Source organism: Thamnophis sirtalis, unplaced genomic scaffold, assembly GCF_051295495.1.
Source record: "Thamnophis sirtalis isolate CommonGarterSnake01/CBP01778 unplaced genomic scaffold, rThaSir2_p1.2 scaffold_10, whole genome shotgun sequence".
NCBI classification, from domain to species: domain Eukaryota; kingdom Metazoa; phylum Chordata; class Lepidosauria; order Squamata; family Natricidae; genus Thamnophis; species Thamnophis sirtalis.
Genome location: NW_028261390.1, coordinates 15337142 through 15358443, shown reverse-complemented (window position 1 = coordinate 15358443; position 21302 = coordinate 15337142). Strand labels below are relative to the sequence as shown.

Genomic DNA, 21302 nt, shown 5'->3' with positions numbered 1-21302 from the left:
ATTCTCTGAAAGCTTGTATTTCTTTAACTTCAGAGTTTCTATAATATTGGAACTTTCACAGAAGATTCTGAGGCACAATACTTTGCCATGCTTCTCTAGTCACTTCATCTTTGCCAATGTAAGGTGCTGCCAATCAGCAGAGGGTAAGCTATAATGTTGTTATTTATGCAACACAGATTAAAAAAAATAAATTAGTTTTTGCAGAAGGTACCAAAAGGTGTTGAATTTTTAAAGTCAGCAAATCTCCTGTGGATTCTTCTACTATGATTCAGATATTATATTGTTGCTTGGGAATATAATCCTTCTCTGAAATTTCCATAAAAATCCAATTTGCCTACTTTATAATTTCCAAGGCTTAAACTATAGGGCATGGTTTATGTTTTCAAAAGCTTTAGGATTGATTTAGATTAATTTTAAGCTTCTTTCTTTCCTTCTTTCATAATCTTTTACTTGGTGAACAGCTTGTTCGCATCAAAGGAAGCCATTCCAGAAGGGTTGGGAATGGGGAAAGGAAGACATCAAAACTGGTTTTGTAATAGGTTTCTCCTACAAGGAGAGGGAAGAACCTTTCAGGACAACTTCAAAAATATAGTAAAGCTGTGTGTTGCATGGTCCCTAATGATACATGAAAATATTACTTGTGGTTAGGGCATCTTTGTGTGTGAATATGTCTAAAGTATAGCATAAGTTACTTCAAACTGAGTATGATCAACACAGATTGGAAATATGCTGATCTATTCTTACCACTGTTTAATTGTACATGATTTGACAAGGCAAATGTTTTGTGTATCAAATAACAGTGAGGACAATTAACCAGTGGAACTGCTTGCCTCCAGAAGTTGTGGGTGCTCCATCACTGGAGATTTTCAAGAGGAGACTGGACAGCCACCTGTTTGAAATGGTAGAAGGTCTCCTGCTTGAGCAAGGAGTTGGACTAGAAGACTTCCAAGATCCCTTCCAACTCTATTCTGATTAATTGATTAATTAATTAAATAAAATTGGTCCTTGGGGAATTAGGTCTTGTAGAGAATCAGGAAATCAAAACCAATTGACAAAATTTGTTTGGCTACTGATTGCTAGTTGGAGAAAATGGAAAAAGAACAATCAAAACATGTTCTCAGGTTACCCCAAAACACAATATGATATTAAACAACCACTTAGAAATGAGGAGTGAAAAAGAAGATGGCCAGGGGTGGGTTCCTGCCAGTTCTAACCTCTTCTATTGAAGAGGTTCCACAAATCTACAGTGTCATTTAGAACTGGTTCCAGCTCCCTCCCCTGCCCTTTCGCACATCATCAAGATGAAGAGCGAGAGGAGGAATTCTGGGAGTTGAAGTCCACAAGTCTTAAAGCTGTCAAGTTTGAACACCCCTGGAGTTTTTTTCCCTAAAGGGTTAGGGGTGTAAGGATCTTGTAACTTGACAATTTTAAAACCTGCCTGCTTCAAATGTCAGTTTCTGAGCCAACATTTTGGTTGCTAAGCAAGAGCATTGTTAAGTGAGTTTCAGCACATTTTACAAGTTGGCTACGCACCCAGTCACATGGCCGGCAAGCTGCTCCCACAAAGCAGACCACACCTACAGAAGAGGTTCTAAAAATTTTTCAAACCCACCACTGAAAAGAGCATAAGGATTTTCAACAGAGAATGTTCCAATATCCTCTTCTATGAGAGAATGATGAGTAATCCCTAAATTATAATTCCCATTACTTTTAAGTTAATGTTCAGTGTAGGTATATTCAGATTGAAAAAAGTAACTGCATATTACATCTTACTTCTGCTTTCTATTGATGGAAAGGCTATGTTAGGAAAAGCCCCATGCTTCCAAGCAAAAACTTTAAGTATAGGTAATTGTTGTGGCCCGGCAGGAGCCGTTGGAGCTGCTGCCAGACTCTGACAGCGAGGGGTCTTATGAGTCGGCCCTGGAGGAGGTGGAGGACCCTGGACAGGGTGTCGATTCTGAGCAGGGTGAGGAGAGACTGGTTGGCCACCAGGTGGCGGCAGAGCATTGGATCACAAGGAGTGTTCAGGAAAACACTTGTGAATTGCTTCAGGATGCACCCCATCGAAGGGCTACTTGGTGGAAGGAACAACTGTGTAATTGTAGGAGATGATTGCGCTTAGCTGATGCTGATTAAGATCCTCTCCTGATTATAAAAGAGACTGTTTGTGCCACACCCTGTTTGCAGGAGTCAACGTTCACGAGTCAGAGAAACCAACTTGGAGAAGTGGTTTGCTGTGAGAGCTTGTTTGCATTGCCTAGGTTTGTAAGAATTACTGCCAGAGTGCTTATCTCGTTGTTTATTTTGGGCTTGCAGCCAACAAGAGTCTGGACTGATTAAAAGTATTCTTATTTACGTTTGCTTGTGGCTTTCGTTTCTGGAGGGTCAGAACAGGTAATCCTCATTTAGCAACCATAATGGTGACTGGCAAGTCTGTCATTACACAAAGCAGTTCTTAAGTCAGGGGTATCAAACTCAAGGCCAGTGGGCTGGATCTGGCCCATGGGATGCTTAGATCTGGCCCACGGGGCTGCCATGGAAACAGTGAATTGAATTGAATTAATTGAACTGAATTGAATAGGTAAAGGTTCACCCCACACATATGTGCTAGTCATTCCTGACTCTGGGGAGCGGTGCTCATCTCCGTTTCAAAGCCAAAGAGCCAGCGCTGTCCGAAGACGTCTCTATGATCATGTGGGCGGCATGACTTAACGCCGAAGGTACACAGAACGCTGTTACCTTCCCACCAAAGGTGGTTCTTATTTTTTCTACTTGCATTTTTTATGTGCTTTCGAACTGCTAGGTTGGCAGAAACTGGCACAAGTAACGGGGGCTCACTCCGTTAGGCGTTGCTGGGATTCAAACCACCAAACTGCCAACCTTTCAGATTGACAAGCTCAGTAGCTTAGCCACTGAGCCACCATGTCCCTTTGAATTGAATAATGTGAGACAATTGCAAGCAAGGGCTACTGTAACTGATATCCACCAATTAGACATACATACTGAATTCCATATCATCCATTGTTGCTAACCGTAGAGAAAAGCAATTAAGGTAAGAGACATGATTGAACAGAGCTCAATATTTGGAATTTCAATATTGGCCTTGAAAATTTTGGCCCCAAATCAGGAGCGTTCACCAGAGAAATTAAACAATGTGGTTACTTATGTGTAAATAGGCAATATTGCACATACTTTAAAAAAAAATTCATAAGAGTTTTCTAGATACCTTGGTACAAGACCATAACAATTGTATGGAACAAAAAATCATTATTAGACAAGCTGACAACATAAGATCAATAATACAGCTTGTAAACTACCTCAGGGGTCTCGTACTGCCTGACAAGTGGGTTGTATTTGAAATATAACAACAGAAACAACAAACACTGCTAAATTATTAAAAATCCTATGGGAAAACTCAGGAGTTCAAATTTGTGCCCTCATATTCCTTTTTTATTTTCCTTGATTCCAAAGACACAAGACAAATTAAGTTAGCTTTTTAGCTTGGAAATGTAAGATATGTAGGGAGTCAAACTATTCTCCAAAGCCCCTGAGGGTAGGACAAGAAGCAATGGGTGGAAACGAATCAAGGAGAGAAGCAACTTAGAACTGGGGAGAAATTTCCTGACAGAACAATTAATCAGTGGAATAATTTGCCTCCAGAAGTTGTGAATGCTCCAACACTGGAAGCTTTTAAGAAGATATTGGATAGCCATTTGTCTGAAGTAGTGTAGGGCTTCCTGGCTAAGCAGGGGGTTGGAATAGAAGATCTCCAAAGTTCCTTCCAACTCTGTTATTCTATTCTGTTCAGTTCTGTTCAGTTCTATTCTATTCTATTCTATTCTATTCTATTCTATTCTATTCTATTCTATTCTATTCTATTCTATTCTATTCTATTCTATTCTATTCTATTCTATTCTATTCTATTCTATTCTATTTACTTGGACTTCAAATGTTTCTATTTGGTGTCCATAGTCTGTGCATTGGTGTACAGGTATAGAAGCTGTTTACTGATGCCATTCTAAGTTTCCCTGCTGTATTCTTGACCAGCCTTCCTTTGTTCCTCGCCCTTCCTTCTTGTAAAGTTTCATGCCTTTGATCTTATGTTTTTGGTGTGGGTTTAGCTAATAATCTCCCTTCCCGTACATGTTTAAAGCCCTCCTGATGATTTTAGCATCAACCATAGCAATCTTTGTGAGGTGTACAATAAGTCATCTCTTGCCTAAAGCCCTTCCTGGAGTTAGTGAAGACCATGGTCCAGGAATCAAAAAGTTTTCTTAGTTATACTTTTCACTCAGTCAGCAGTTGACCTCCAGAATCTTCTGCTTCTTTTTTTGGACATGAACATCAGTTGAAATTAAGGTGAAAATACCAACTGTGCTTCAAACTCTTTGGCATCTCTGTCTAACTTCTCTTAGTCTTTAGATATAATTCTTAGCTTTTTTTTTTGCTAGCAATTAGTGATGTTTTAGGTTTTTGTAGCCAAGAACTTGCAACTTTAGATCACTAGAAGGAGAAAGTTCCCACCACATGTTCATATACAATACAGTCTTTTTGTATTTCCTTGCAATTAGCAATAGCAATAGCAGTTAGATTTATATACCGCTTCATAGGGCTTTCAGCCCTCTCTAAGCGGTTTACAGAATCAGCATATTGCCCCCAACAACAATCCGGGTCCTCATTTTACCCACCTCGGAAGGATGGAAGGCTGATTCAACCCTGAGCCGGTGAGATTTGAACAGCCGAACTGCAGGACTGCAGTCAGCTGAAGTAGCCTGCAGTGCTGCATTTAACCACTGCGCCTCCTCAGCTCTTTCCTCCCTCTCACCCCCAAAATGCTGAAATTAACTTGGCAAAAAAGCTAACCACCAATGCATTTGAATCTGGACTTTTAAGTCTGCAAAGATATCCATTTTTTTCCTCTAGAAAGAGTGCAAGAAGAACAACAAAGATTGCACTTAAGATTCCCCCACAAACGTACCCATGTTACTTTCCACAGAATAAGTCTTGTTAAGATCAAAATGCAGAATATTTGCACAATATATTTAAATTAGTGGTGTTCAAAGTTTTTGCTTGGAAGTATGGGTTTTTCCTGACATAGCCATCATTGCATTCCATTTTGGTCGCCACGATGTAAAAAAGATGTTGAGACTGTAGAAAGAGTGCAGAGAAGAGCAACAAAGATGATGAGGGGACTGGTGCCTAAAAACATGAAGAACAATTGCAGGAACTCGGTATGTTTAGTTGAATGAAAATAAGGACTAGGGGAGACATGATATCAGTGTTCCAATATATCACGGGTTGCCACAAGGAAGAGGGAGTCAAACTATTCTCCAAAGTACCTGAGGATAGAAGAAGAAGCAGTGAGTGGAAACTAATCAAGGAGAGAAGCAATTTAGAACTAAGGAGAAATTTCCTAACAGAACAATTAATCAGTGGAACAACTTGCCTCCAGAAGTTGTGAATGCTCTAACACTGGAAGTTTTTAAGAAGATGTTGGATAACTATTTGTCTGAAGTGGGGTAGGGTTTCCTGCATATGCAGGGGATTGGACTAGAAGACCTCCAAGGTCCCTTCCAACCCTGTTATTCTATTGTATTCTATATTTTCTCCTATATTGTTCTGAACTGAATTGTTCTGCACCTAATATAACAGATAAACCAAAATTCATTTCCATTCTGATTGTCTTTCCCAAACCGGGTTATTTCCTGTTATACTAAATTACAATTCCTAGAAATCCCTGCCATCTGAAAAAACAGTTAAACATCTGATGTTAAACATCTGATGAATCCCAAGTTGGAAATTACACTTATCTTAATAAGTTAAATTCATTCTGGGAAGCACTATGCTTCTTATGCTTCTTATTTTTTAAACAAATATTTATATGCAAGGGAACCCAAAAATAAAATAAGCACACAACTTTTATAACTGAGGGAAGAATACTGTAAAATCTCCATTCCCTCCCCACTCCAGGGGAAGGTTACTACAAAATCCCCATTCCCTCCTGATCAACTGGGACTCGGGAGGCAGAGAATAGATGGAGGCGGGGCCAGTCGGAGGTGGTATTTATTGGTTCTCTGAACTACTCAAAATTTCCACTACTGGTTCTCCAGAATTCAGAACCTGCTGAATACCACCTCTGGTTTGAATTCATTCCACCATGAGCACAGCATCTCCCTACTATTTATCAAAATGGCTCATCCCCCCTCGACTTCTATGGTCCAATTATGATGAATTTATTAATAATAAAATTAATTAAGTAACGGACCCTTTAAACTAGCCACACTTTTCTCTCTTTAATGTAAGTTTGGGGAGGAAAAAAAAGGAACAGCTTTATAAAAGTGCAGGAAGGGGCTGTGTTTATAGTTTGTCTGAAGTAAGTTTACATGCACGTTGTGGATAGCCCAACTATAGGTGTAGGTGTACTAGAGAGTAGCAGAATGTTGAAATCATTCCAAAAATTGAAAGATGTCCTGGATTATTATTCAATTCTCTGTTGCTCTGCCTTTTGACTAAGGCCATAGGAAGAATGTAATTACTTTTGGACCAATTTTCTCTACCTTGAAATGGAAAGATTCAAAGTGGCCATGCTGAGAGTTGGCTCTTGTAGCAGCTCTTGATATGCTTCATCAGTAAGAATTTGTTCCTCTGTGGGAAATAGTAGTAGCAAGCCAGATAGGCTTACAATACCTCTGTTCATGCTTTTCAGGTGTGACCAGCTGTTGCAGTGGATAATTGGGTTTACACCCCAGGGGTTTTCTTATGCCTTTGTCCTTTTCTTCTGGTCAACATTGATGCAAACTAGATTGGGGTGGGCTCTGGAAATCTTAATGTGTAGAACTGCTAGTTTAATTTCTGACAGTTCATCCTAACTATATAACTAAGCACCAGTATTCAGCCACTTCTCTCCAGTTCGGGTGAACTGGTAGTGGCGGCTGCAGGAGGCTCCGCCCATCCTCCCACCCTCCCCAATGGAATGAGCGAACACTGCACATGCACAGAAGGCGGTGTATATGCGAAGATGCAGTGTGCATGCTCACATTTGTGAACCAGTAGGGAAGATAAGTAAATCCTACCACTGCTAAGCACTATACGGTATTTTTTATTCTAGTGATATTTATAGACTACAACAGTGACGGGTTCCAGATCCCGTTGCAACCGGTACAGTTGCAACAGGGCCCGGCATCTACCACATGAATGCATGCAGTGCACACACACGTGCAGCACACACATGTGTCTTTATCTCTTGCAATGCCTCTGTGATGCTCCAGCTGCTCAGCGGAATGTTGTGCAGGCACTGTGCACTCCATGTGCATGCGAGTAAGCGCTGAAGAGCTCAAATACAGGTAAGGAGCTTGGGCGGGTTGGTGGACCCTCCGGAGCACCATACCAGAACGGTACCTGGTGCTCCGGGCAGGCACCAGTACGCTCGTACTGGGGCATACCACCTGCAACCCACCACTGGACTACAACAGTGGTGGGTTCCTACCAGTTTGGCTGAACCAGTAGTGGTTTGGTGGCTGGGTCGCTGGGTCGCTGGAACTGGCAGTGATTCAGGCCTGTCACATCCCCGAACCAGTTCTCCGGGCAGCACCATAGGCACTGCCATCTTAGTTTTTGCTTCTGTGCAGAACAATTTGTATTGCAGTGTGCATGCGTGCGCAGCATGTACACAAATGAACCGACAGTAGTGCCTGCCGGAACCCACCCTTGGACTACAAGTGGAAGAACAAATGATGTTGCATAGATTAAGAGAGCTAAGGAAAAGAGCTGTTGGAAAAACAAGTGTGTGGAATATATCCACTAAAATGAATGAATACAGCATTTACGGACATGGGTAGGATGACAAATTGCTTATAAGAACATTAAAAAAAACTGTTTTATGACTAATATGATGCATAATGAACAGGAAAAAAAAGAGGTTTATTTCTTTCTCACAATATTGAATCTGGAGTCATCCAATGAAACCAAACAATAGACTTCTTACTGTCTATATTTAATATCCTTTCTTCACACAGCATGTATTTAACCCGAGGGATTTGTTCTCATCAAAGGGGACGATGGTTACTTACTTATGTAATTAAATAATAAGGGGATTACTTACTTTGATAGATGAGAAAACTATCTGTGGCTATTAGACATGAGTGTTACGCATGGCTACCAGGATTAGAGACAGCAAACCTCTGAATTCCAATTGAGGAGGAACAACTGTGAGAAAAAGCTTTTGCATGTTGGAGTCTTGATATACCTGTCAACCCTGAAGTGAACCTGGCTGAAGCCATCTTTATGGTCTCAGAGTTGCCACGAAAAAGGGAGGGGAAATAGTTAGCTGGGGTTTTGTAGTCAAAAGAAAAAGTTTTCCTGTGGGAACCAAGGACATTTCAACAGGTGGTGGGGAAGAGGAGGAGTAAAGTAACCGTGCAACCAGCTGGAAATTTTATTGGACAATGTGACCGACATGTGGGGAGGGGGAAAAGGGGAACATTCACTTTTTAAATGGGTCAAAATTGCGGGACTTTTCAGAGTTGATTTTCACCAGTTGTGCCAATATGATGCCCCCAATAAATTGTTCTTTGAGGAATCTGCCTGCCTGGGCGTTCTCCTTTCAATAGGTCGGAACATTTGACAATAGCTCTACTTTAATTCATGACATGTCTGTGAGAAGTCCTGGATATTTTTATTACAGTCACTCAGCCCTCCCGTCAAAAGAAGAGACAAAAGGAATTGAGTGGTTTCCCCCCCCCACTCCCAAAGTATAAAGTAGGAAAATTTTGTTCCAAAGAAACCTTAGATATCTTTTCCCTTTTATTTTGATTCCCCCTGTTTTACAGATAGTCCTCGACTTACAATCATTCATTTAGTGACCGTTCAAAGTCAAAACAGCGCTGACAAAAGTGACCTAGAACCATTTTTCACATGTATGATCCTTTCAGCATCCTGGTCACATGATCAAAATTTGGATACTGGGCAACTGCCTCATATTTATGACGGTTGGTGTGCCTCAGGGCCAAGTGATCAGCTTTTGCAACAAACTAAGTCAATGAGGAAGTCAGATTCACTTAATAACCTTGTTACTAACTTAACAACTGCAGTGATTCATTTAACAACTGTGGCAAGAAAGGTCGCAAAATAGGACAAAGCCAGTGGTGGGTTCCTACTGATTCGGCTGAACCAGTAGTGGTTTGGTGGCCTGGGTGGCTGGAACCGGCAGCGACTCAGGCCTGCCACGCCCCCGAACCGGTTCCCCGGTCAGTGGCGCCATCTTGTTTTTCACTTCTGTGCATGCGCAGAACAATTTTAATTGCACTGTGCAGGCACTCACAGCACGCATCAAGCGTGCGCAGCGCACAGACGAGCAAACCAGCAGTAGTGCCAGCTGGAACCGACCCCTGGATGAAGCAATTGTCTTGCATAATAACAGAAATTTTGGGGTCATTTGTGGCTGTAAGTGGAGAACTACCTGTGTTCTCAAATTCATTAAAAATGTCAAAACCTGCTCATAGCTCCAGTATTATAGATATGTTCCCTGTTGGATGGACTCTCGATATTTGGCACTAATGTCATATTCCAGTATTGGTAACACCTTATAAAGCCTTAGTTAGGGCACAACTGGAATGCTGCATCCTGTTTTGATCACCACATTACCAAAAATAAATAAATGTTGAGACTTTGGGAAAAGTGCAACAGGTATCTTAACCCTGATGAACTCTGTGTGGCTTATATCGGACATTTTTTTTTTAGAATGTATATTATATTACCGTGCAATTTTACCTATATTACACAGGACAAAAAGAAAAAAAAAAGAGATTGGAATGTAAATTGATGACTACATAAGATTTTGAACAGAAAAAAAGTTTTCTTGAAATGCCAACTTTAAGAACTTTCAGTGGAAGAATATACGAAGTATGGCAAATCCTTTTTAACTGACTGAAAAATGTGGACATTATAGCAGTATTTAAAAAGTTAACATAGAAAAGAGCATATTGCCTGCACTTAATGGCCCAGAGAGGGGATAGTGTAGGTAACAACAGGAATTTCAGCAAAGAACAAATAAAATGGAATCCTTGTGCTCCCTGAACTTACTTGCTTGCTTGCTTGGAGACATTTTGTTACCCAACTAGGTAACATCATCAGTGCTGATGACTGTGGGGGGTTACTGCCTTTTTACATACAGTAGCTTGTCTTGTTTGTGTTGGTGGGGTGTGTGGTTTTCTCCTTGGTACTTCCTTGATTAAGGTATTTTTTTCTGCCTGTTTGTCTTGTGTTAATTTTTGTTTATCTGGGTGTTGACTATTGGAGAGGATATAGAACCACAGACTCATGGAACAGTTCTCAGACATCTTCTATTCCAACCTCCTGTTCAAGGCAGGAGCCTTATACCATATGACTATATGGATGTCCAATCTATTCTTGAAAACCTCCAGTCGTGGACAACCCACAATCCCAGGAGGCAAACCATTCCATTTACTAATTGCTCTCACTGTCAGAGAATTTCTCTACACTTCTAGGTTGAATCTCTCTTCAACAAGTTTCCACCCATTACTTCTTGTCCTGTCTTCTGGTGCCCGAGAGCCATGATGGCGAACCTAAGAGCCCTCTCTGTGGGCATGCGCGCTGTCACCAGCTGCTTTTCTGGTTTCTGGCACACATGCAGGTCTTCGAGCGTAGCGGAGCACAGAAAACTCGAAGACCAGCTGGCCAATGTGCATGCATGTGCCAGAAACCCGAAGACCAGTTGGCCGGTGTGCACATTCACAAATGTGCAATGGCCAGCTGCTCTTTGGGTTTCTGGCGCTTCAGCGCATGTGAAGATCAGCTGGCTGGTGTGCATGCACGCACCGGAAATCCAAAGACGAGCTGGCTAGCGCCCGTACCAGGGGTGGGTTCCTGCTAGTTCTAACCTCTTCTATAGAAGAGGTTCCACAAATCTACAGAGCCGTTTAGAACCGGTTCCAGCTCCCTCCCTCTGCCCGTCCGGACATCATCAAGATGAAGAGCGAGAGGAGGAATTCTGGGAGTTGAAGTCCACAAGTCTTAAAGCTGTCAAGTTGAACACCCCTGGGGGGGAGGTTCTAAAGGGTTAGGGGTGCAAGGATCTTGTAACTTGACAGCTTTAAGACTTGTTTGCTTCAAATGCCAGAGTTTCTGAGCCAACATTTTGGTTGCTAAGCAAGAGCGTTGTTAAGTGAATTTCACTACATTTTACAAGTTCGCCATGCCCACCCAGTCACATGGCTGGCAAGCCAGTCCCACCCGGTCACATGGCCGGCAAGCCACTCCCACAAAGCAGGCAACACCCACAGAAGAGATTCTAAAAAAAGTTGAAACCCACCACTGGCCCCTACATTCCAGTTTCGGTATTCAGTGCCAAAAAGGTTCGCCATCACAATCCCGTCTTCTTTGTGACAGCCTCTCAAATAGAGGAAGATAGCTAACACCTACTTCCCCCCCAGTCCTTCTCTTCAGTAGGCTAGACATACCTGCACCTCAACTGTTCCTTGTATGATTTAGCCTTCAGACCTTTATCATTATTGCTCTTCTCTGCACAATTTCCATGATATTAACATCCTTTTTGTATGTTCTGGTCTTTTTTTATTGTTGTTATTTCATTCTTAGCTTTCTTTTGTCTCATTGAATTGTATGTAAACATGGTTTATTTCTATGTGCCTATTGATGGCTGATTTTTCTGAATGGACAAATACAGACTGTAAAAAAGAAGAAGTTATTAATAAAATAACTTCTTCAGGGGACAAATCAAAGGATAAAATGATTAATTAAAGCAACAGATTTGAAAAGACAATATCTAATTTAAACCTACTGTCTATTAACTCAGGGAATTTGAAGCTACTGTCCACTAATTCAGAGAGGATTAACAATTTCCTTTATTAAAAAACCCTGCAACTCAAACAAATGCAATAGGAATTCAATTACAAATCTACAGAAAGTAACCACAGGTACAGTGAACTATATGATAACGTGTTTTTCTTTTTTCTCTCTCTCTAGTCTAGCAATTGCTCTTTATTATTGTATACAATGAAAATTATTTCTGATTAAAAAAAAGTACAAAGTTTTGTATAGCTAAAATACAATACTTGAATCCAAAATAATCCAGAAGTAACCAAGCCCTGCTCTTTGCTCCTAGCTTCCTTTTTTTAAAAACTCAGAAACCCGCACTTTTGACCTTGAATTCAATCAGACATTCTCTGGTAGGTATGTATTACAACATTATCCGAGCTGGCACCCTGTAGAAGTGCTGGGCCATCTCTCAATAGAAGAGTAATGTCATAACTCATAGGACTGAGTGAAGTTTTGATTTAAAGGGAATTTGATCAAATCCCTTCCTTCAAACTGAATTGCAAAATCAATTTGCTGATTTGAATTGCTGCAATGGATTTCTGCGCAAGCAAGCAAACAAATGAACAAAAAAAGCAGTATTGTATCAGGACCAAACATTGGAAAGAAATGCAAAAATCCCTTTTCCCCAGCAAGTAACCGGGCTTAACACTTGTAGAGTTAAGTCCTTCCATTGGCATCTCAACTTCATCCTTGTTAAGCCTGGTAGGTCTTAACTGTCACACAGTCAATTAAGGATATAATAATAAACCCACTGGATGCTCTGATTTATTCTAATTTTGCTCTACACGTAATCTGTAATATTGCAAAGGAATAACATTGCTAATTTTTTTGTTATGATCTTAAAACTCAGCTGGAGATAATTTGAATGGGTTATTCTGCTGGTTTCCAAGGACTGAAAAGATGAAACGTTAATAATCCATCTTATCTCTCACCAAAAGAAAGACCAGAGTTTTGTAGACCTATATACTAATGAATCCAAAAATACAGTGGAACTATCATGTCCTGTTTGGTCTAATGTTATTTTTTGGGGGGAGAGAGCACTTGTACACAACTTGTGACAGTACATAACAGTACAACACTGTTTTTGCCATTTTTGCCTCTCCTTGCCCTTACCATGCCAATGACTCTGGTTCAGCTGTTGAAAGGATGGGTGGATTTGCCTACAGTCAATGTAGGGGAAGAGGTGCAAATGGTAGAACAAAACCTCTCTGGACACAGACCCATGTATTCCGATCTTTGAATTCATGAAAGGTAAGCTACCTGAAATGCTTAAGAATCACTTTCATGAACCACCTGATAAAAAACAGCCATCGAGATCTGAACAAACAACAATGTCCCTTTTTCAATCTGCCCGTTGTAAGAAAGTACATTCCATTTAACACGAGCCATTCTACCAAGAAAGATCAAAACTGAATCAAAACAAAGAACAAGATATTTTAAATATGGAATTGTCTGATTAAAGACCATTATGGAATTTTGTCATAGGAAGAGGGAGAGATAGAAAGATCAATGATTAGTAGATGGGATGGATTCATAGATTAGATTGATAGATAAGATAGATGATAGATAGATAGATAGACAGACAGACAGACAGACAGACGATAGTCAGACATACAACTTCATGAAATGAAAGAAATACAGATCCTGATATTATATATTTGAACTAATCACTTGCTAAAAGCATAATCAATATATTGCAAAGAGATCTCAGAGTACTTGTGACATATACAGGAGAAATTACAGTATAAGACTCAAGTTTTTACAATAAAATGCTAAATTAAAAATAATTGTTATGAAATGAATAAGAATGCAGACATTCTACTATTCCTTTGCAGGTATTTTAGTATGGTGGAAATATCCAAATAAATAATAGTGATCCAACTATGTAGTTTTAAATGTGGAATGTTATAAATTTGGCTGGTTTACATTTCATTATATACATTCAATATTCTGTTTTGGCAATTTGTTATTCTAACTATATTAAATATGGCAAGTAGAATTGAAAATGTAAATACTGTAATCCTGCAAAGCAGTGCAAATTGTTCTTTATGTATGCACATACATTATGTTCTTCAAATAAGTACAAATACAGGCAAACCCCCCATAATTTCAAACGAATTAGGCAAGATTCTTTTAAGTGTAATTTAACTGAATATTTACAACTTTATTTATTAAGTGGCTGTTCACTTCTGAAGGCTGCAAGGGAGTTCTTTGAAATTCTTTAACATAAAAATATTGAGAGCGCAATAAGAAAAACAATAAATATTTCAGTTTTGCAACTTTAGGAGGTGAAAAGAATACAGAATGAAAGCTTTGAAATACATGTTTTGTTAATAGAGGTGATGCCCAACATGGTTATATATGATTTCAATGTCCTACATAGGCCTTTTATAATATATGCAATCCCTGAGACAAAAGATAATTTGATAGAATCAGTGTGGCAATATTATTTATATAAAAACAATATAGATTGTCATTGTTTAAACATCCCAAACAAGAGAGTGCTATGAAAAAATAAAACATAATTACTTCTGAATCTATCCATAATTATTCATCCATAAGTATCAATATTAAATGGATGGATTTAAAGACATCAGTATATTCATCAGAATAATCTCACCCTTTCAAGGATCAATAAAAGAACTATTCCACTCCCCTGTATATCACTGATTGCCATAGTCATAGTGGTTACTAAAATAAACAAAATAGTTTGCTCCCCATTAATAATTTTGTTGCAATAGCTTCATAATTAACAGATATTTATTTATTTATTAGACTTATATACCGCTTCATAGGGCTTTCAACCCTCTCTAAGTGGTTTACAAATTTTTTTAGCAAATTGAGTCAGCAACTTGCCCCCACAGTCCAGGTCCTCATTTCACCCACCTCGGAAGAATAGAAGGCTGAGTTGACCTTGAGCTGGTGAGATTTGAATCGCTGAACTGCAGATCACAGTCAGCTAAAGTGGCCGGCAGTACTGCACCCTAACCACTGCGCCACCTTGGCTCTTAAGACCAGCACAAGTCCAGGAACAATAAAAACATAGCTGGAAATTGGAAAAAAGTATTTTCCAATGAACACATCACGGAAGAGGCAAGGAAAACAAGTGCGATACCAACTCTGCAACTCAAGGATGAAAAGGTAGAATTTGCATTGTGATGTCATGCCAAACATTTCATCACTTTGGCATCATTGTAATTGGGAATGAACACCTGTGTCCCTTAATAATTTGATATTTGAAAGTAAACCAATAATAAGTACAGTACAACAATGGAATAAATTGTGCAGGAAAATAATTAGTGAACAATAAGACAAAATTCCAAACTCCATTCTCATAATGTTTTTGTTCAAGAACCATTTTTATCTTATAAATAATAACAAATGATATATATATTCGCTCCCCAACTTGGTGTTCTCTAGAATGTGTTGGAATTTGAAGACCCATAATTTCTGTACTGCATTTGCCAACTGATTAGGTGTGGTGGCCTAGAGGTGGCGCTCTCGCCTCACAATCAGAGGGCTGTGAGTTCAATCCTAGGTAGAGGCAGATATTTATCTCTCTCTCTGGTCACAATGAGAATATATCTGCTGAACAAAACTCCGCATTGGTGACAGGAAGGGCATCCGGCCATTAAACACTCTGCTAGCTCTGGTCAGTTGCCCAGACTCTACCCCACAAGAGATTATGGGGCTGTTAAATGATGATGATTTGCCAACTGATTAGTGGATTTGAACTTCAAACATTTGGGCAGATGAATGCATGCATACTCTCCTACATATATTGTTCAAATAAAAAAAGCGGGAGGGGAACTGCATAATAATTCCTTCTCAGCCACAAAAAAAAATCAACTTTTTTTTTGTCAGAAGTTTCAAAGGGAACTGAATTTTAAGTGTCGGCTGGTGCCTTCGCTCACCTCAGTAATGAAGGACTTGGCTGTCGAAGGGTTCATTACCAAAATGGCCCGCCTCAGCGTGTCCCGATAGCGGTTGAGTTCTTCAATCCGCATGGTGGTGAAGAGTCCTGTGATCATTTTATTGATGTTGTTCTCTACTTTCTGAAGTGCGACATCCATTCCCTGCTGGGATACTTTGTCCAAAAACTCTTGGATTCCACGGATATCTGGGAACATTAAAAAAAAAAAAAAAACCTCATCAGAATGCTAATTACCAAATAGAACACAGACAAAACTGATTTGGTCTTATCTGGAGAAAGGTATTGTGCCTCACATTAAGCAACTGCCCCCCGAAGCCACATTAACTTAATATTCATTGCAACTGTTTGTTAGCTACATTCCTGACATATCCTAAAGGGCTAATTTGTGAGTGGAAATTTTTAGGCACTAGTTTCTTTTGAAAAGAACAATTTAAAAAGGAATTTAATTATCCCTGCTTTGCTTTCCTTGGATGCTCGTAGTATGAGACCAAATCCTGACAGACTGTGGTGTTTGTTAAGTAACGCCTGCCAAGAAAAGGGACAATAAGTTATCAAAAGGCAATCTACTCCACCTGATTGAACCCAGAAATCACATTATAACAATAAGCCCCCCCCCATCATCAGGAACAAAAAAAATATATTTAGAAGTGGAAAATATTTACAGCAGTGGCACTTATAGTAAATATGTCAAAAGAATTGAGAATTTGAAACAAGAGTCTTTACAAAGCAGAGTCACACCATGGGACCAATTGCACAGATAAACCTTCGAAATCTGAATGATAGGATTTTAAAAAAAGAAGTCAGGGGCAAATTAATATGAACTGAGAAGGATGGGCTACGCAATGGTAATGGGTTGGGAAAAAATTACTCTCTTTGTCACTCTAGCTAAAAATAAGTTTCTAAAACTGATTAATTACATCTCAAATTAAAATTAGAGTGCTTCAGGTTTTTTCTGAAATGCAGATAGCACCCTAGGTGATATCTGCCAGGTCTATTCTAAGGAGAAAAATACTTCAAAGTTCTCTGTTTCTACTCTTACTTACCTGAAATTTCCTCGGTTTCATCATTAAAAAAAATGAACTAAAACAAAATCACCTGACTCAAGCAATTCACCTTTCATGCGTGTTAGTTTTTATTTTGTATGCCGCTCTTCCTTTCCATCTTTCTATTTAACGTTTTGTTCAGGTATGAGTTGACAATATTGGATATAACTATCACGCCGAAAGCTGCCAGAAGTATAAGGTAAAGTTTCCCCTCACACATATGCGCTAGTTGTTCCCAACTCTAGGGGGTGCTGCTCATTTCCATTTCAAAGCCGAAGAGCCAGTCCTGTCCAAAGACGTCTATGTGGTCATGTGACCGGCATGACTAAATGCTGAAGGAGCACGAAACACTGTTACCTTCCCAGCAAAGGTGGTTCCTATTTTTTCTACTTGCATTTTTTTATGTGCTTTTGAACTTCTAGGTTGGCAGAAACTGGCACAAGTAACGGGGGCTCACTCCGTTACGCAGGACTGGGAACTTGAACCATTGAACTGCCGACCATTTTGATCAACAAGCTCAGCATCTTAGCCACTGAGCCACCGCATCCCTACTGCCAGAAGTACATTGAACGGTTTTTTTTAAAAAAGCCCAACATTTGTTTTTGCTAGTGCTTTTGCAATAATTATTTGACTGAGGACTAATTTAGATATATCTGCTCTCATAGAAGGTCCAAAATACTTCGGGCTTAGACTTCCTCGTGCTGACCTCATTCAATGGAAATAGTCAGAACTGAATGAAGATAATTAGGCAGGCCAAACTAAGTTTTTAAAAGGAAGAACAATTTAGTTCTGTAGAGAGAGTGTTGATAAATGCATATAGATGCATATATGTAGGCAATTTAATGTCCTTTTGGCACTGGGAGATTTTGTTTTTTTACTAAGTCAGACTTTTTACAGAGACAGACTTTAGTAAAAAGTCTGTCAGTGCCAAAAGAGACATTTATGGACTGCCTTTGAGTTTCTTCAGTTTCTCATTTTTAAAAATGAGAAGCTGGTGAATGACAAAGCAAAGCAGCATAGGCCATCATTTTTATACCTGGGAACGCTTATATTGGGCCACACTGACGTTTTTAAGACATCAAAGTGATAAGTGGCTGCAGTGCAGTAGCTTTGGAAACTCATCTGCTCAGAAAAAGGTTTTTTAAAAAAACACACATTAGGGTACAACCCCCCCCCTCCTGTTGGGTGCAGTGTAGGACACAATCAGCAGCAATGACACCACATTGTTTTCTGCTTAACAATTACATTTTGGCTTACCACCTATCATGGCAATCATATTATGAAACACCCTAGAAGATAGGGTCAAGATGGATCTTGACAGACTTGAACACTGGGCCCTATCTAACAAAATGAAATTCAATGTAGACAAAAGTAAAGTCTTACATTTACCCTATTTTTTGGAGTATGAGACGCACCCGAGTATAAGACGCACCGAGATTTTTAAGAGGCAATTAAAAAAAAAAAGTTTTTGCATTCTGCAGACCTCCCAAAAACGGCCCATTTTTTTTGCCAAAATGGGGCCATTTTTTTGGTCAAAAAACGGCATGCATAGTCTTTAAGAGGCTTATAGAGTCCTCCTGGGGGCTGGGTGAGGCAAAAATGAGTAAAAAACGGCCCATTTTTCGCTCATGTTTGTTCTCCCCAACCCTCAGGAGCACTCTGGAAGCCTCCTAAAGGCTATGCATGGCCATTTTTGCAAAGGGGGCAGAGTTTCAGGAGGCCAAAAATGCTGTATTCAGTGTATAAGATGCACCCAGATTTTCAGCCTCATTTTTGAGGGAAAAGGATGCGACTTATACTCTGAAAAATACGGGCAAGAAAAACCAAAAGTACACATATAAACTGTGTACTTTATAAACCAGGCTTAATAGCAGTAATTATGAGAGTGCTCTTGGAGTCTTCATGGACAACCAGTTTAATATGAGTCAACAGTGTGCGGCAGCAGCCAAAAAAGCCAATGCAATCCTAAATTGCATTAACAGAGCGATACAATCAAGATCAAGTGAGGTACTAATACCACTCTATAAAGCCTTAGCAAGACCACACCTAGAATAGTGCATCCCGTTTTGGTCACCACATTATAAAAATGTGTTGAAAAAGTGCAGAAAAGAGCAACCAGGATGATTAGGGGATTGGAAGCTAAAGCATATGATGAACAGTTACAGGAACTGGGCATGGCTAGTCTAGTTAAGAGAAAGACCAAAGGAGACATGATAGTAGTATTCAAGTATTTAAGGGGCTACCATAGAGGGGAAGGGGTCAAACTATTTTCCAAGGCACCTGAAGGCTAGACAAGGAATAATGGATGGAAGCTGAGATTCAACCTAGAAATAAGGAGAAATTTTCTGACAGTGAGAACAGAAGTTGCCTTCGGAAGTTGTGGGAGCTTCATCACTGAAAGTTTTCAAGAAAAGATTGGACTGCCATCTGTCAGAAATGGGGTAGGGTCTCCTGATTGAGTGGGGGTGGGGGGGTTGGACTAGATCACCTACATGGCCCCTTCTAACTCTGTTAATCTGTTAATCAGAAACCATTCAAAATATTTCCTGCGTGTTCAAAATGAGCTTATTCCTGCATTATTTAATTCTTTGCTTAGGTGAGAGATTCCATACTAACTTCGCTGCTTTAAGCCAGCCTGGCATTCTTCTTTAAAAAGATCAAAATAGTGAAATGTTTTAGAACAAATGTTCTTTAGACATGGTGCAGGCAGTTCTTGACTTACAACAGTTAATTTAGTGACTGTTCAAAGTTACAACGGCACTGAAAAAAAGGGATTTATGATCATTTTTCACATTTACGACTGTTGTAGCACCATGGTCACATGATCAAAATTCAGGCATTTGGCAATTTATGGTGGATGAAGTGTCCCTGGATGATGTGATCACCTTTTACACCCTTCCGACAAGTAACGTCAATGGGGAAGCCAGATTCCCTTAACAACCTTGTTACTAACTTAACAACTGCAGTGATTCACTTAACAACTGTGGCAGGGAAGGTCATAAAATGGGGCAAAACTCCTTTAAGAAATGTCTCACTTATCAACAGAAATTTTGGGATCAGTTCTGGTCAAAAGTCAAGGACTACATGTATTAGAGGGATGCAGTGGTTCAGGGGCTAAGACACTGAGCCTGTTGATCAGAAAGGTTGGCAGTTCGGCAGTTCGAATCCCTAGCGTCAGGTAACAGAGCGAGCTCCCATTACCTGTCCCAGCTTCTGCCAACTTAGCAGTTCAAAAGCATGTAAAAATGCAAGTAGAAAAATAGGAATCACCTTTGGTGGGAAGGTAAAAGCGTTCCGTGCGCCTTTGGCATTCAGTCATGCCGGCCACATGACCACGGAGACATCTTCAAACAGCGCTGGCTCTTTAACTTTGAAACGGAGATGAGCATCGCCCCCTAGAGTTGCAAATGACTAGCACATATATGCAAGGGCAGCCATTATCTTTACCTGTATCCAGGGGTGAAATCCAGCAGGTTCTGACAGTTTCTGGAGAACCAGTAGTGGAAATTTTGAGTAGTTTGGAGAAATGCCACCTTTGGCTGGCTCCAGAATGGGGTGGGAATGGAGATTTTGCAGTATCCTTCCCCTAGAGTGTGGTGGGAATGGAGGTTTTGCAGTATCTTTCCCCCACCCACCAAGCCATGCCCACCAAGCCACACCACGCCCACAGAACTGGTAGTAAAAAAAAAAAGTGAATTTCACCACTGCCTATATCATGTTAAGTTTCACATACTTGCTTAGAGTTTATTTATTCTGCAAAGAGATTAATATGGAAATAGTTCACTGAAAATGAAAAAAAAAAAAAATCTGAGCCCAAGGAAGGGAATGGCCTTTTCTAGATAAATCAAGGGATATAATTGCAGTATTTAGCTAGATCCTTCAGTAAGTTTCAAGTAGCACTAAACACTGAATAATGGCTTAGTGCTGCTGAAGTACACGCTCATTCTAAAAATATACTTCCAAAAGATAGTCGGTGATGGTTAATTGCAGCTCCTATTTAATGTCTAAATCAGGGAAATTAAATTCAGTCTAATCAGCACTGTTAGAGGTCTTTTTGGCACTTCAAGGACAATTTAAGAAGCAACACAATTATCTAAACGACTACAAATGTGCCAGATTTAAAGTGCATCATAAAAATATATGTTTTATCTTTAACCCTGGAATATATTGCTATCTAAGGCTTGCAGAATTAGTATAAACTTTGAAATAAGGTTTCAGGTTTTTTTTTAAAAAAAAAATAGAATAGGCATGAGTGAATTTATATCCTTTTGTTTTATAAAGCTTATATCCAAACAGAGAATTATTTTTCCCTCATGTTCTCAAATTTCAATAGATATAATTCATAGAAAAATATGTTGAGGAGAACTTGTGCAGTACTGGAGATAAGAAATTAAAATATTTACCAAGAAATCCTTAGTTCTCTTTCATATCTAACGTGAGAAGTAAATACTTAATAAGACCCATTTCTAATA

General features: G+C 39.6%; 1 protein-coding gene across 1 annotated transcript in view; it reads right to left on the bottom strand.

Moving 5' to 3' along the window:
- Positions 1-21302, bottom strand: part of GRID2 (glutamate ionotropic receptor delta type subunit 2) — a 1117957-nt gene that overhangs the window by 406001 nt on the left and 690654 nt on the right. Inside the window, exon 4 of the mRNA XM_087724106.1 lies at positions 15768-15973. Within this exon, the coding sequence (XP_087580232.1) occupies positions 15768-15973 (206 nt within the window). The remainder of the gene's footprint in view (positions 1-15767; positions 15974-21302) is intronic.